Source organism: Bombus vancouverensis, chromosome 12 (assembly GCF_051014615.1).
Source record: "Bombus vancouverensis nearcticus chromosome 12, iyBomVanc1_principal, whole genome shotgun sequence".
Taxonomy (NCBI): domain Eukaryota; kingdom Metazoa; phylum Arthropoda; class Insecta; order Hymenoptera; family Apidae; genus Bombus; species Bombus vancouverensis.
Window position 1 is genome coordinate 3,280,948 of NC_134922.1, and position 13,462 is coordinate 3,294,409.

The 13,462-nt window shown below is 39.8% G+C and overlaps 1 protein-coding gene across 1 annotated transcript in view; it reads right to left on the bottom strand.

Annotated features, from left to right (window-relative positions):
* The window catches only part of nAChRa7 (nicotinic acetylcholine receptor alpha7 subunit), a 176,469-nt gene extending 169,482 nt beyond the window's left edge, over positions 1 to 6,987 (bottom strand). Inside the window, exon 1 of the mRNA XM_033348481.2 lies at positions 6,042 to 6,987. Within this exon, the coding sequence (XP_033204372.1) occupies positions 6,042 to 6,087 (46 nt within the window). The 5' untranslated portion in view covers positions 6,088 to 6,987. The remainder of the gene's footprint in view (positions 1 to 6,041) is intronic.
* Positions 6,988 to 13,462: the final 6,475 nt, after the last annotated feature.

Consider the following 13,462-nt stretch of genomic DNA (forward strand, 5'->3'; position numbering starts at 1 on the left):
ATATTAAACAATATAACATTAAATAAAATATAACATTAATCTTATTTTTATTAAAAAGGCCAAAGTAACTGGGAAACGCTAAAGAACTTTCCTTTGATATTTTTATTTCTACCGACACGATATTCTGACACGATCGTTCAATGTGTCTGTCTGTTCATGTTCCTACAAGAAGTTATTTACAGACTTCTCAAAACATTTTAATGATGCTTATATACAGAAAGAATTGAAATTTTTCTAATGAAAAACGTCATTATCCATTATACATAGAACTCGTTTCTCTTTCTATTTGTTTTATTTAGAAAGCAGTTTCTATGGACGTAAATATTTAGTAAAATACACCTGTCTCGTTTAAGAGAATTTGGCTAAAATTATTCCTTTCGCAAAAATTCTCGAAAAATTGGGTAAATGATTACAAAAGGAATAGGGCAGTGCGCGTTTATGTGTGCGGTTTAAATAAAAAAATACGAGAAATATCAGGTGAAAATTAACTCTAATATATCAAGGGGAGATTTTAATGGTACTACTTTTTGATTCTCTCTTTTTCGTTTGAATAGTTTAAAATGCAATGTGTATTTATATGCGACGAATCTATACTACGCGCACACGTTGTTTTCCACGCCGTAAAAAATGTATTTACAAAATCAACGGGATCCGGAAAGCTTGTCATGATTACCGGATATTTTGTTTTACGTGAACGTAGGTTTTTCAAATTTTCATCAAAGCATGGGCGTTTGCTGTTTAAATGTTTTAACGGGATGAAACCTTATACCCTTTCACATTGCTAGCTGTTACCGGACAGGTTCAAAACCAATGTATATAAAATCACGAAGCCTGACAAAACTTTTATTACCGCCCGACAAAACTCCGCAACTCGAATGCTCATAAGGATGGCACGTTTCCTTGCCTCGGGGCTCGTGAAAACCACCGGAAGATTCATAAACGAACAAAAATAGGTCCTGTAGTGAAATAATTTTTTCATCCTCTTTAAAGGAAACAAAATTGTTTTTAAATTTGTCAGAAGTTCCTTCGAACGAAAATAGAAAAAAATCCAAAACAAAAGCAGCCTTAACATTAAAATAAACATTTACAACGCGATATTGTCTGAAGGAACGTAAAATATCAGAATTATGTTTTAAACAATTTCTCAAACACAAAAAATGAGAAGTTGAAGTGGTACTGTTTAACTATCGAAGGTAAAATTTATGAACAGCAGAGAGAAACAATAAAGTATATTATACGAAAAACACTGGCCAGAAATATTCTGAAGAAATAGAAAAAATTTATCCGTATGTTTCAAATTTAAACAAACCATCCAAAAAATATAAAAGAAATAAAAAAAAAGTTGGTCAACGATGGACCCGTTAAAGACAGTGGCTGCGGTGGGAAAAACAGGCAGCAGCTGAAAGCTTGTTTTCCCGGAGCTTCTCGCAGCGTTTGGCACAGTTTTCACTCTTGACGTGCATGATCGCGCCTGTCGAAAGAGTCGTGCGCTCGACAAGTGAGGGAGAAAGAGAGGGTGAAAGACAAGTCTGTGAGCGTGCGATTTCGCCCACGCGCGCTCACAGACAGACACACATCCACATATTCTATATACATTCGACCTCTACATATATAGCTCATGCGCCTGTGCGTGTGTCTCGGTTGCAGCAGCAACCGTGCGACCGTGTGTTAAGGCTAGCTCTCTCGTACAGTGTCCTCCGCTTTTCAAACGACCAGGCGTGCGCGCTCGATATTCCGCTGTTGTACACCCACATACGCCCACTGCCACCCACACACGTAAGTACACGCTTACGCATGCAGTCAAGCCAACAGGCTAAGAGCGTGTACTCGACGCGTGTGCGAGCGGAATCTTGCATCTGCACAGTGCAGAATCGAATCCGGACCAACGAAAAGCGACACATCACACGACTGCCACGTCGAATCATCGACATTTGCGGAGAGTGAGCTGTCGCCCTTTCCGTGTGTTGCAAACGTCGTGACAGACGTTGGTGTATACTACATAGAGTCCAGTCGCATGGGCGCCGATTGTCGACTCGCGAGTCGATGCTCGGAAACAGCCCCCTGAGTGCTCTGAAGCACCGATCCTCCACTCTGCTGATCGTACGGCTTCGATTGGTCACCCGGGTACTCAATGTCCCGCTGCCATTTCAAATAAAGTAGATCTCTGGCTCGATCACTGTAATAATCAATGGCAATTACGTGACAGAGAAAGAATGAAATTTTATGGTATTATATAAAAGAAATTATCTCTCCTTCCTTTTCTTTCTATTTTTTAAATTACTATTAACTTTTTATCTAGATTGCTATTAAATTTTATCGCATCGGTGTTGTGTTCTGGTTGCTTCTTTTATTAAATTTCGTCCCGTAGTTCTCTATCTACTTTATGTAAGCAAAGAGTCCAGTGTCCATAAAAGAATTTAAAATATTTTTCCTATATAAATTTATAGCAGGTTATAAAGCTAGAACATGTCGAAACATTAATTTAACCTTTGGGAAAAATTTTTATGAGAAGATAATCAATTTAAAAATTTAAAGGGATTGTAAAATTATCTTTAATATAAAAAGGTTTTAGTAATTGAATGGTAATTGTTATTTCGAAAAGATCAAACTTGTTTAAAAATTAGTTCAGAAATCTCGGAAGAAATCTCCGCGATGAAATCGAAATCACGTGTAATCTAAGTGAATAGATGTACACCGATATATCTCAGAATATATACAGGTTTACAATGGGTCACGTATTTTTCCGAGTTCAGTACAGTGCGCAAATTACGGGTGAGCTTTTACATAATGGGGTGGAATGGTAGTGTCGTTCCTATCGTTACTGCAGACGTATTGTTACTTTCCCTGGTTTTGCGTCACGGCGACGCATTATTTAATCGCGTGATAAAGTTGTTTCGAAATTTGTTTCATTATTACTGGTCCATTTTTGGAACGTCTGTTCTCGTGCCATTTGTATTTCGCGCGCTACCAGCAATCGGCACGTGCGCCCGTCTCGTACCGACGTATCGCGTTGAGTTACGGGAGCGATCAACGGTTTTCCCATTCTCTTCCTTTGCGATAGAACGTAAAAGAAATGAAAAGCGGCAGATGATTCCTCGTTAACTTTATGTTTTCTCTGTTTCACGCGAACGGGAAACACCGAACTCGTGTGTTACGATGTTTACATAGATCATAAAAGACGCGTCGATCGTGTCTTCGGCCCATATCGGTTTATTTACGAGGAAGAACGTTCATGAGGAGAAGAACGAAATGAATCAACTGCAACTGTAATCGACAAACTGCTTAATACAGCAACGTAATCGGCACTCGATCATCGCTCTTCTGTATCTTCTATGAGAAACTTGTCACGAATTCATTTAACGTTTGTATCCCAGTATCTTTCTTACGAGAGATCGATTAGACCGGAGAAACTATAACGCGAAGATAGAGTGTGGTATAACATGTACACAACGTAAAATATATCGGAAGTTGCAAAGTGTGGAATAGAGAATGATGTTATCTTATCGAAGTTGGAGGTTTATGAAACTGTGAAACAGTTGCAAATATTGGTAACGTAAAAGAAAATATTTTATATGTTTTCAATATTTATCAGAATATGGAAATGGACAAAATTTCTTTTAAAAGTTTTTGATACTGAACAAGCAAATTGGAGTATTTAATGAATTATAAAGGCAATTAATTTATTTCTTCGATTTTACATCAACAATTTCCTACAAAGAGCCAGGTCTTCCGTAATAAAAAAACGGAACATGAAGTATAGTAACCAAAAACCAAGGTATTCATATTTCCATATCTATTTATCGAAATACATATTCTTTACCAGTCTTGATCAAATTCTAATGGTCAAGCATTGCCATGAAATTAGTATGCTTAGTATTCGGTTGATCAATTCATATTTCACGCAATATACATGGGTGTTTAATATGTGTACGTATGTATACACAATGTATATGCATTATATATTATTCACACAGGATATATTGGAAACCTTGTTAGGAAATTTACAGATACGTTCATAAATCGAGATCAACTACATCTTTGTAAACGTAGATTCGCAAATTCATTCTTTATGTTCTTTTTGTCACAAAAGGAACATGATTATTTGCTTTCGTTCCTTTTATCACAAGACATTCGCATATATCTCTTGCATAAAATGTCAAAATTACCAAAAAATTTCAGAACTGAAGAATTTGCAGACGTTGATCTATCAGGAGCAATCAATTTCAATCTTTAGCTTCTTCAGGGACGAATTTAACAAGATCGAGAAAAGATAATCATCTTTTATTTTTCTAACAAAAATATATGTATATCTAGCCATTCTGCAAAAAATCTTCTCCAGTTAAAACCTGAATCATGTACGTCAGCATCCCTTAAGAGATTAAAATTTGTTCAGAAATTTCCTGACAACATTCCAAATCCACATCAAGGAGCAAAAATAAACGTCGTTTCATAATTCCTCCCTCATTTTTGTCTATAATCGAACAGCTCCGAATAAGCAACACAGGGACAGGTCTCTGGAAATTGCGTGGGCAAGTTGTACACCGGAAAATCCTTTCCTACGCCCACATCGTCATGGTTGTACATAGACAAAGACAGAGAGGAAGACAGATGATGAAGGACGACGATCGTTCTCATCGTGGTCCCAATTAATCAAACGTTCCGCAAAACAGAATAAGGAAACGGTCACAAATCCGGCATCGCGTCAATTAAAATTTACCGCATCGGAAGCTGATTGTTCCACCTCGTCTTCTTCTTTCTCGTTAACAGACGCTTCGAGCTTCACAGAAGAAATTGCCATGGCGAAAAAGAAATTTAGCCGCGGAACAGCGTTTGTTCATTGACGAAAATTTAACAAAAATATCCGTCAGATTACGTGCGCAAATATTGAGACAGCTATAATTTCGTTGCGAGTATGTGTACGTTCTGTCTGCGGGCCGGAATCAGCGTACTAACGAGAGAGTGGCTGCGCACACGTCACGCAGGAAGCGTCGCCAATGACGTCAAGCTGCCAACACGTTACGTAGCAAAGCAACACCTTCCCTCGGGCTCATTTGAAAATCGCTGCGCGTCTTGAGCACTCGCGACGATAACGAACTCGAAACAGGTCGAACGTTGAACTTGCGTTCGCGCGAATGCTCAAGTGATACGTTTGTTTGCATAGCATTGAGAGAAAACTTTCGCTAATAGGTGGAAATGGTTAACGACGTTCGAATTTAGTCGAAAATTTGACGTCTGATACTTTAAAACTCTAGAGAGAAAAAAAAATAATTTATTTGCTACAAACGATTGTCAAAATTTCGAGATACGAATTGCTATTTTTTCGATATTGAGATTTGCCGGTGAAATACGTGACACGTCTTTTTAATTGACGTAAAGATCACGACTCGTAAATATTTTCATTGGCTGAACGAAGGCTTAAATATCGCGATATAAATCAACCTTCCGTTTTAATCCTCCGACTGTCATTGAAAATTGGTTAACACAACAAATCGCGAGCACGAATTCGTTTCGATCGGACGTGTAAGAACTGCTTTGACAGGCGTCATTATTTGGCGATGATTTATCGTTCCGGCCGCGTTTTTGACATCGCCGCAGCTTAAAGGGGTGAAAGATCGCCCCGAATACCGAAACCGTCACCGTGTGGAAATCCCTACGGCGCGACCCATGCAGAGACCCGTCTCGTGCGTTTCGAGAGCATATCGCGCTTTGGAGACAAGAGGGAGAAAAATAAAACGGGCAAGTAGACGAATGCAAAGACAGATAGAAAGAGAGACAGAGACAATAACAGGAAACAGTGAAAGTAAACCGGCAACTAGAAAAAAAAAGAATGAAAAGAAAAGAAAAAAGAACGAAAGAAACACGGTTGAAATTTGTATGGAAAAGCACAACACCTGGTTCCGACCGTTCGCGTCGCGAGAAAAGCGATCGTCTCTAGGACGAGAGCCTAGCAGCACAATGAAAAATGTATTTATATGCCTGTGCCGCGACACAGAGTATCTAAAAGAGAGATAGATCGGTTAGCTAGTATCGCAACAACTCACCCGATGCAGCCAGGGCTATAGCCGCCATGAGAGTCCAACGTCTCATGTTTGCACGATTGAGGAACCGGAGCAGTTCGCTCCTTCCTCGATCACCACCACCTCCGCCACCACCGGCTTCTTCTCCGCCTCCTCCACCTCCTCACTATTCGGTTGTCCTCGCACGTGGCTGCAAACGCGTCGAACAGGAACGGACCAGCTGGATCCCGTAGGCACTGTGAGATTTCTTACGTTTTCGTGCAAACTTTCCACCCGAGCCTGAGGTCTTCAGTCTTCCGAGGGTCCACCTGAATTTACGTGCCTTGAACACGGCAATGGCATCGTTTTCGTTCTATCAGGGGCACGTGACAGCCTCAGTGGACCTGCAGCGTGTCCCTGCGCGTACACCTCGCACGCACTAAGCTTCAGCAGCTCGCTTGTGCCTTGGTGCGGCATCGTTGGGCATCGAGGACATTTCTCTTCTTCTCTTCTATCTACTCTCGTTGTACTCGTACTCTCGGCTCAATTTCACACAACTCTCTATTTTCCCTGTGTGCTCGCGTTTCTAGCTCTCTGCCTCCCACCCTGATATGCGCACGACTTGCTCCGATTCGTATTCCGCTGGATCAGAAACAACAGACTCGCACACGGAATAGCGAGTAGTCGGGAGTATGTACACGAAAATTACTTGCACGGCTCACAAACGCGTCGTCGTCGTCGTCGTCGTCGTCGTCTGTCGGTGAGCCAGCTCATTCGACCGACTTCCGATCCGAGTTATTCCGCGCCGTCCGATCCCCGCCGATTCCCAGAGCGCGTCTGACTGTCAGCACCGTGACGCTACTACTACCACGGTTAACATCCTTCTGATCCGTTCGAGATCGATGGTTATCGCGGATGTTCCACCGTTTCTCCAATGTCCTCAAGTGTCTCCGTCCGTATCTTTTGTCACAGGAATGTCAGATGCGCCCTCGCCGGCGACCAACGCTGGACTGATTCTCATTTGGCTGCAGCGCCGCGCGGTATCGCCGCCTCGGCTCTCTTTGGCGCTAGCGCCCTGTGTAGCCCACCGCCACCGATGCCTTTCGTCTCTCTTCAACCGATACCGATCCTCTCGCTTGCGTGTTCCCTCTTTCTTCGATCAGTGCCACTCTCTCTCTTCCTTTCCCTTTCCTCTCGCCATCGTTCTCGTTCACTCCCGTACGGCCCACATTCGCCCATCGTGGGGTGGCATGGTATACCATGCGGTACAACCCCCTTCCGCCGTTCTCTCGTCAGGGTTTCCCTCTTCGTCCCCCTGCTATAGTGCATGCCAACATCGCCGGAGAAGAGAGAATCGTTACTATGGCGAGATCAATATGATAGGACGGCGCATGCCTCGGTATCCTTATACTTGAACCCTTCGCACTCATCTCACTCGCTCCGCTTCCAACCGCGCGCTACTCGTCCTCCTCTTCGCTCGTCTTTCTCCTTTTCCATCCTTTGGCTTTCCCCTCTAACCGGACCGCAACTCTCGCACACTCCGTCGTCTCGTCTCTTTCCCTCCCCACACGATCTCCACCAAGTAGAGGAGAACGTAGTGTGCCAGACCGTAGGTGAGCGCGGCGTTGACTTAAGTCGCTTCAGTCAACAGAGAACCGTATGCGGGAGAATACCGTCTCCTCTCTGAGTCCTCTTAACGTCCCGATGCTCCGATTTCTGCTTTGTGCCTATCTCCGTTCCGAGTCTACGTTTTGACTCCTTTCTTCGTGCGTGAATCATCGCTTCTTCTCATACGAGCCAAGAAAGAGCAGCGACGAGATCCAGAAATCATTCCATCAAACCTAGCCCTTCCATCCGTCTTCCGTTAGCGATTTTGATCCTTGAGATTCGCCACTGGTTCATCCTATCTACCACCACCGCTGCTGTTGCCGTTACTGTTGCTACTGCTGCTGCTACTGCTGCTGCTCTCTATACCATATCTCTTGTATCGAAATCGTTCCGCGAAACTTGCTGATTGATCGACCGAATTGAATTTCGGTTTCGCTGCTTTGTATTAGGTTTACAGCTTTATTTTTTAGATCGCGGGAGCTGGCTAAAGGTTTTCGTATTTATGTCGTAGGATGCCTGGAGATTGTTATTAACCCTCGTTCTAGAATAGCGATTGTCGTCATTTTAAAAATCTGTTGTAGTTGGCAAGTACAAGACTTTGGGACTAGTTACTTAATTACAGAATATTCCACCGTAATTTCTATAGTATGTTTTACGTCATAAAGACTATCGATAACACGTACCATGTAAGATATAAAATATACAAATTAAAATGAAATACTTTAAAACTAAATATAAGCAAACTTAAAATTAACCTTCGTTTTCTATAATCCAATTTATAATACCAACCGAGAATTAAAATCAATTTAGTAATTATTTACATACAAAATTGTAAAATGCTACTTTTCAGTTAAAAATTTTCCTCGTTCGATAATACTAGTTATTTCTTCGAGAATCTTTATTGAAAATGTAAAATAATCTTAATATAATATTACCACCGAATGCAAATTCACAGTAATATTTAGCGACTTCCACGTGCCATATTTTAATTGTAATATGTAGACATACATATTATATATTTATGAAAAGATGAGAGAAGTAAAAATTAGCGCACTTTGTTCGATTAAAGAAAGACACAATTTTTCTTCGAAAGGTTCGCTTTGAAAAGATTCGCGCTATAAAGGAGACCGTCGCGTCTGTGCGGCAAATTGCGGCATTTTTGTTATTAATTTTTCAAGCTTTACCATGCTCCAATTTAGTTTCGAGCCACTTTCCTCTCGACCGGACATATTTTATTCTGTCAATGTTCGAAGGTGCTTCGTATTATTCAATTATTCGTAATGCTTAAATCAATCGGAATTCTTCCAACTAATATCATTGAAATTGCTTAAAGTTACAATATTTATACCATAACATTTTTATAAGTAATCTACCGGCCATTTTAATAATACTTACCTTTACTTAGCTGCCTTACTTTTGCATATCTTTCCACTCTTACAATCGCAATACCTTCGTTACTTCCGCTCATACCACGATGCTCCCGTTTTTATAATCTTCTTATTTTTATTCTCGTACTTGTTATTCCAAGCATAATCAGCATATCTTAATTAAATCCGGCCATGTTATCGCTAACGCAAATCCACTACTTATATTTAGCTGGAACTTCGATATTTCCACGAAACTCGGTTCGAAGTCTGTTAAGTGAACTTTGTAAACGCAAGCCCTCGATCTCTGCCTCATTTTATATCACATTTTTACCATTCGTTAGCCGCAAACCGGCATACTTGATTCCATTGTTCCCATTACTGATGCGCTCGCGAGTCAGCCTCGAAAGAATCAGCGGCTCCAGAACCGCTTTGTGGTTAACAGCTTCCGAGTGGCGTGCCTAGCACTTGCCGATACTCCTTAACGCTACGCTGCTCAAACTCCCTTTTGTTCCTTTCCTCTGTCGATCTTTCTACTTCGTTCTACGATTCGTACACGAGTGCAACTACGTGAGCCTAGTGACCTATGTTCTTCACAACAGGGATGACGCTCGATGGACGTGGTTACGTGGGAAATTGAACATCAATCAACCGAAAGGCAATGATCTCTCACGTACGGAAAATTCTGCCAATGTTTCATTCGCCAGAGCTAATCTCGCCATGAAATTAAAATCGAATGTCTTCGTCTTCCAATGATTTTCATTCGATACAATTCTTTCCCGTATGATTAGGTGGAAAGTAATTCTTCGAAAATATTTCTTCAATATTATACAGGGTGGTTGGTAACTGGTGATACAAGCGGAAAGGGGGTGATTCTACGCGAAAAAAGAAGTTGAAAATATAGAATAAAAGTTTTTCGTTTGAGGCTTTGTTTTCGAGAAAATCGACTTTGAATTTTCGCTCGGTACGCGTGTACTTTATCACGTCTCGTTATAACGGATCTCACTGTAGATCGTTGTCTCGATGGAAAAATTAAAAAAAAAAATTTTTTTTAATTTTTATTCTATATTTTCGACTACTTTTTTCGCGTAGAATCACCCCCTTTCCGCTTGTACCATCAGTTACCAACCACCCTGTATATTATTCAATTTCTTCAATATTATATTTCTTCATACTAGAAAGTATTAAAAAGTATTTAGAAAGACGATGTATTCTAATAAAAATATTGCTGTAATTCTCGGATTTCAACATTTCTTTTCCAGTTGGATCATTTTCGTTCGAGGCTTATCAGTAACATACTCTAAAGTTGTCTACAACTGTTTCTTCGGATTAATTGAATAAATATATTTATCGTTACCGTTAGTTTTCGAAATGTGTTTTTCAAGGATTATTCGTGTTCTCGAATATCAGAAAGCAGAAGGTAAAAAAAACAGCACTTTCTGACTGACCTAACACGGTATGTTTCTGAATACATCTCGAATAGAGTATCCTCCTTTTATTGTTCGGATAAAATTTGTTCTATTTTTTCCTGCCGATGAAAAATGTGGAGATGGTTTCGTTTTGTTTTAATGCGCGACTTGAGCCCTCATTGTTCGCTAACGTTCAGATGTTGCGTCAATACGTGTTTTACGTGGATTTTGAAATTTGCACGAAATATCGATGCGTGCAGCGTACCAAGTTTTTAAGAGAAAGAACATCGTTTTATATCTAAGAAATGGTAGCATAGCTGTTGATCTTTCTTATTCGTTAAAGCTACTTATTCCAACTTTGCTAAATTATACGCGCGCCAGATCCGATAAAATTTTACTAACAATTATACACGTAGATGTATAGAATCTGGTTGAAACGTTGACAGTTGAGAACGTCTGGCAATCGACAATCCTCGTCACTGATATTATTCGTTCGTCGTGTAGAACATAAATGTCGTAACGTTTAACTGTAAGCGTTAATAGATATTAATTACGAGATTATTTCATCGTGTGTTACCTTTTCATCGTATTCAGTGATTTACAAGAACGACGAATACCTCTGTTCTCTAAAATTTGTTCTCTGTTTATCCAAAATTAATCATACGATGAAAGACATTGTATCTATTTTCCTTCGGTATGCCTTTCTTTGGTTTACATCGTAATTGATAACGCTAGTGGAATGCTACTTTACCTCATGTCGTGCCACATTATTAAACGAATAAATGTTTGTTTCTTCTGGGGGGAGTCGTACGCTATGGACGATTGTTACTGGAATATTCTCGATATTATCGATTACCCGATACTACCAGCGTCTTCATGCTTGAGACGTTCGAACGGCGTCGTAACAGCACCACAACAGAACGCTAATTAACCTGAATACTGACAGGAGATCGAGGGATGCAAACTGGCGAGCACGGATTTTCCTAATAATCCCCGATCCGAATTGTTTAAACAGAAGATTGAAATTTTCATCGCAAACTTTGCGTTCGAGCATCGAGTAATTTAGCGATCACACGAATTGTTTACTTTCATAAATAATATTCGCTTCCATATATTACGAATAAAATTTTATCAACAAAAGTAAACTCGTTCTGTGAAATAAGTTCGTCTTTAAGGAAGAATAAGAAGTATAATATATACGCCAATTTCTCGAACGTAATGTCCTAGATTTTTCATAGCTTTTCTACCTTTGCATTCAATACGATCTCAGAACAATTTTATGTCCATATCGTTGCACGTTCTTGTAAAATATTTGTAAAATCATATGCTATTTCGATAAACCGTTGCATTTATGCGACATCTTGCAATTCAATAATGAACTACGTGTGCCCGAGTACGAGATTATCAAATCATTATTATACAGTACCTAAACGTAAATCGTTAATAATTAAAGTTTCGTAGTTCTTCTCTATCTCACTCTAACAATACTGTTGAGGTTTATCTCGGAATAGAATAGAGAGGAAATGCGTGGATGAATATGTAACAGAAATATATTTAAGTAAGTATACGATTAAGTATAAGTACAGTGTATGCTAGTCCAGTTTCGCACGTTGGCAGCGTTACTTTACAATAGAGCTCCGAAGTCATGGGCCTATGGGTATTTATATAATTAGGAAAACTGGGCCATCTATACCTCACTGCATCATCTGTGCATTAAGGCATGTTCCTAGAAAAGGCTATGAGGCTGAGAGGCCCTTCAAATTGATTTAGAGCTAAACAATACTCAATGGCTTCGAGGACTAAGAAAACTAAACACTAGAGAAGATGCAGAGTTTTCCTAGAAGTGAAAATCGCTTCAACAAATACGAATACATCTTATAGACCAATATCACTGCTTCCTGTATTTTCCAAAATACTAGAGAAAATAATATACGACCGCATAAAACCAACAATAGAGAAGGAAAAATTAATACCAGATCACCAATTTGGATTCAGAAACAAACACTTCACGACAGAGCAAATGCACAGGTTTGTCAACGAAATGTTACTAGCAATAGAAAAGAAACAATACCGTACAGCTCTCGTTATGGACATTGAGAAAGTATTTGACAAAGTGAACCATGAAAGCCTCTTACGAACAATCAAAAAACACTTCCCGGAACAAATCCACCACTTACTCAAATCATGCCTAAGCAACAGAACCTTTGTAGTAAAAATAAAGGATGTATATTGTGAAGTAAAAGACATCAAGGCAGAGGTACCGCAAGGAAGCGTCTTACGCCCAATATTACACATTATACACAGCCGACATACCAACATCTACCAATAGCAAAATACTGACATTCGCGGACGACACGGCTGTACTAGTCAGACACACTAATCCAGAAACAGCAGTCACATAACTACAAGAACATATCATAAAAATAGAAAAATGGTTACAAGATAAACAAATAAAAGCAAACCCCAGTAAATGCAACCATATTACATTTACACTAAGGAAACGGAAACCACCAAATATCCAATTGAATGGCACGCACATAACACAAACAAGGCAAGTTAAATACCTAGGACTCCACTTAGACACACAACCTACATGGAAGCAACATACTAAATCAATTACAGACAAAATACGGATAAAAAGAAGACAAATGTACTGGTTAACTAGTCGAAATTCTAAACTCATAGAAAATAGAAAATAAATTAAAAATATACAAAACGATATAATAAAACCAATTTGGATGTACGGAATACCACTATGGGAGACAGTAGCAGTGAGCCACATAAATAAACTAGGGTCGCTAGAATCGAAGATACTGAGAACAATAGTCAACGTCCCATGGTATGTCAGAAAAGAGGATATACGCAAAGACCTAAAAATACCAACGGTCAAAGAAGAAATCGGCAGGTACGCAGAAAAATACAAGGAAAGAACGGCAGCACATTCAAACCAGCCGGCTGCCGAAGCGAGCAAAACTCTCATAGAAAGAAGACTAAAAAGAAAACACCCCACTGACCTCACTAAAGAAATAAAATATTCAAACTCGAAGACAGTATCCCATTGAGGGTAGCCATCCACATGTTATTT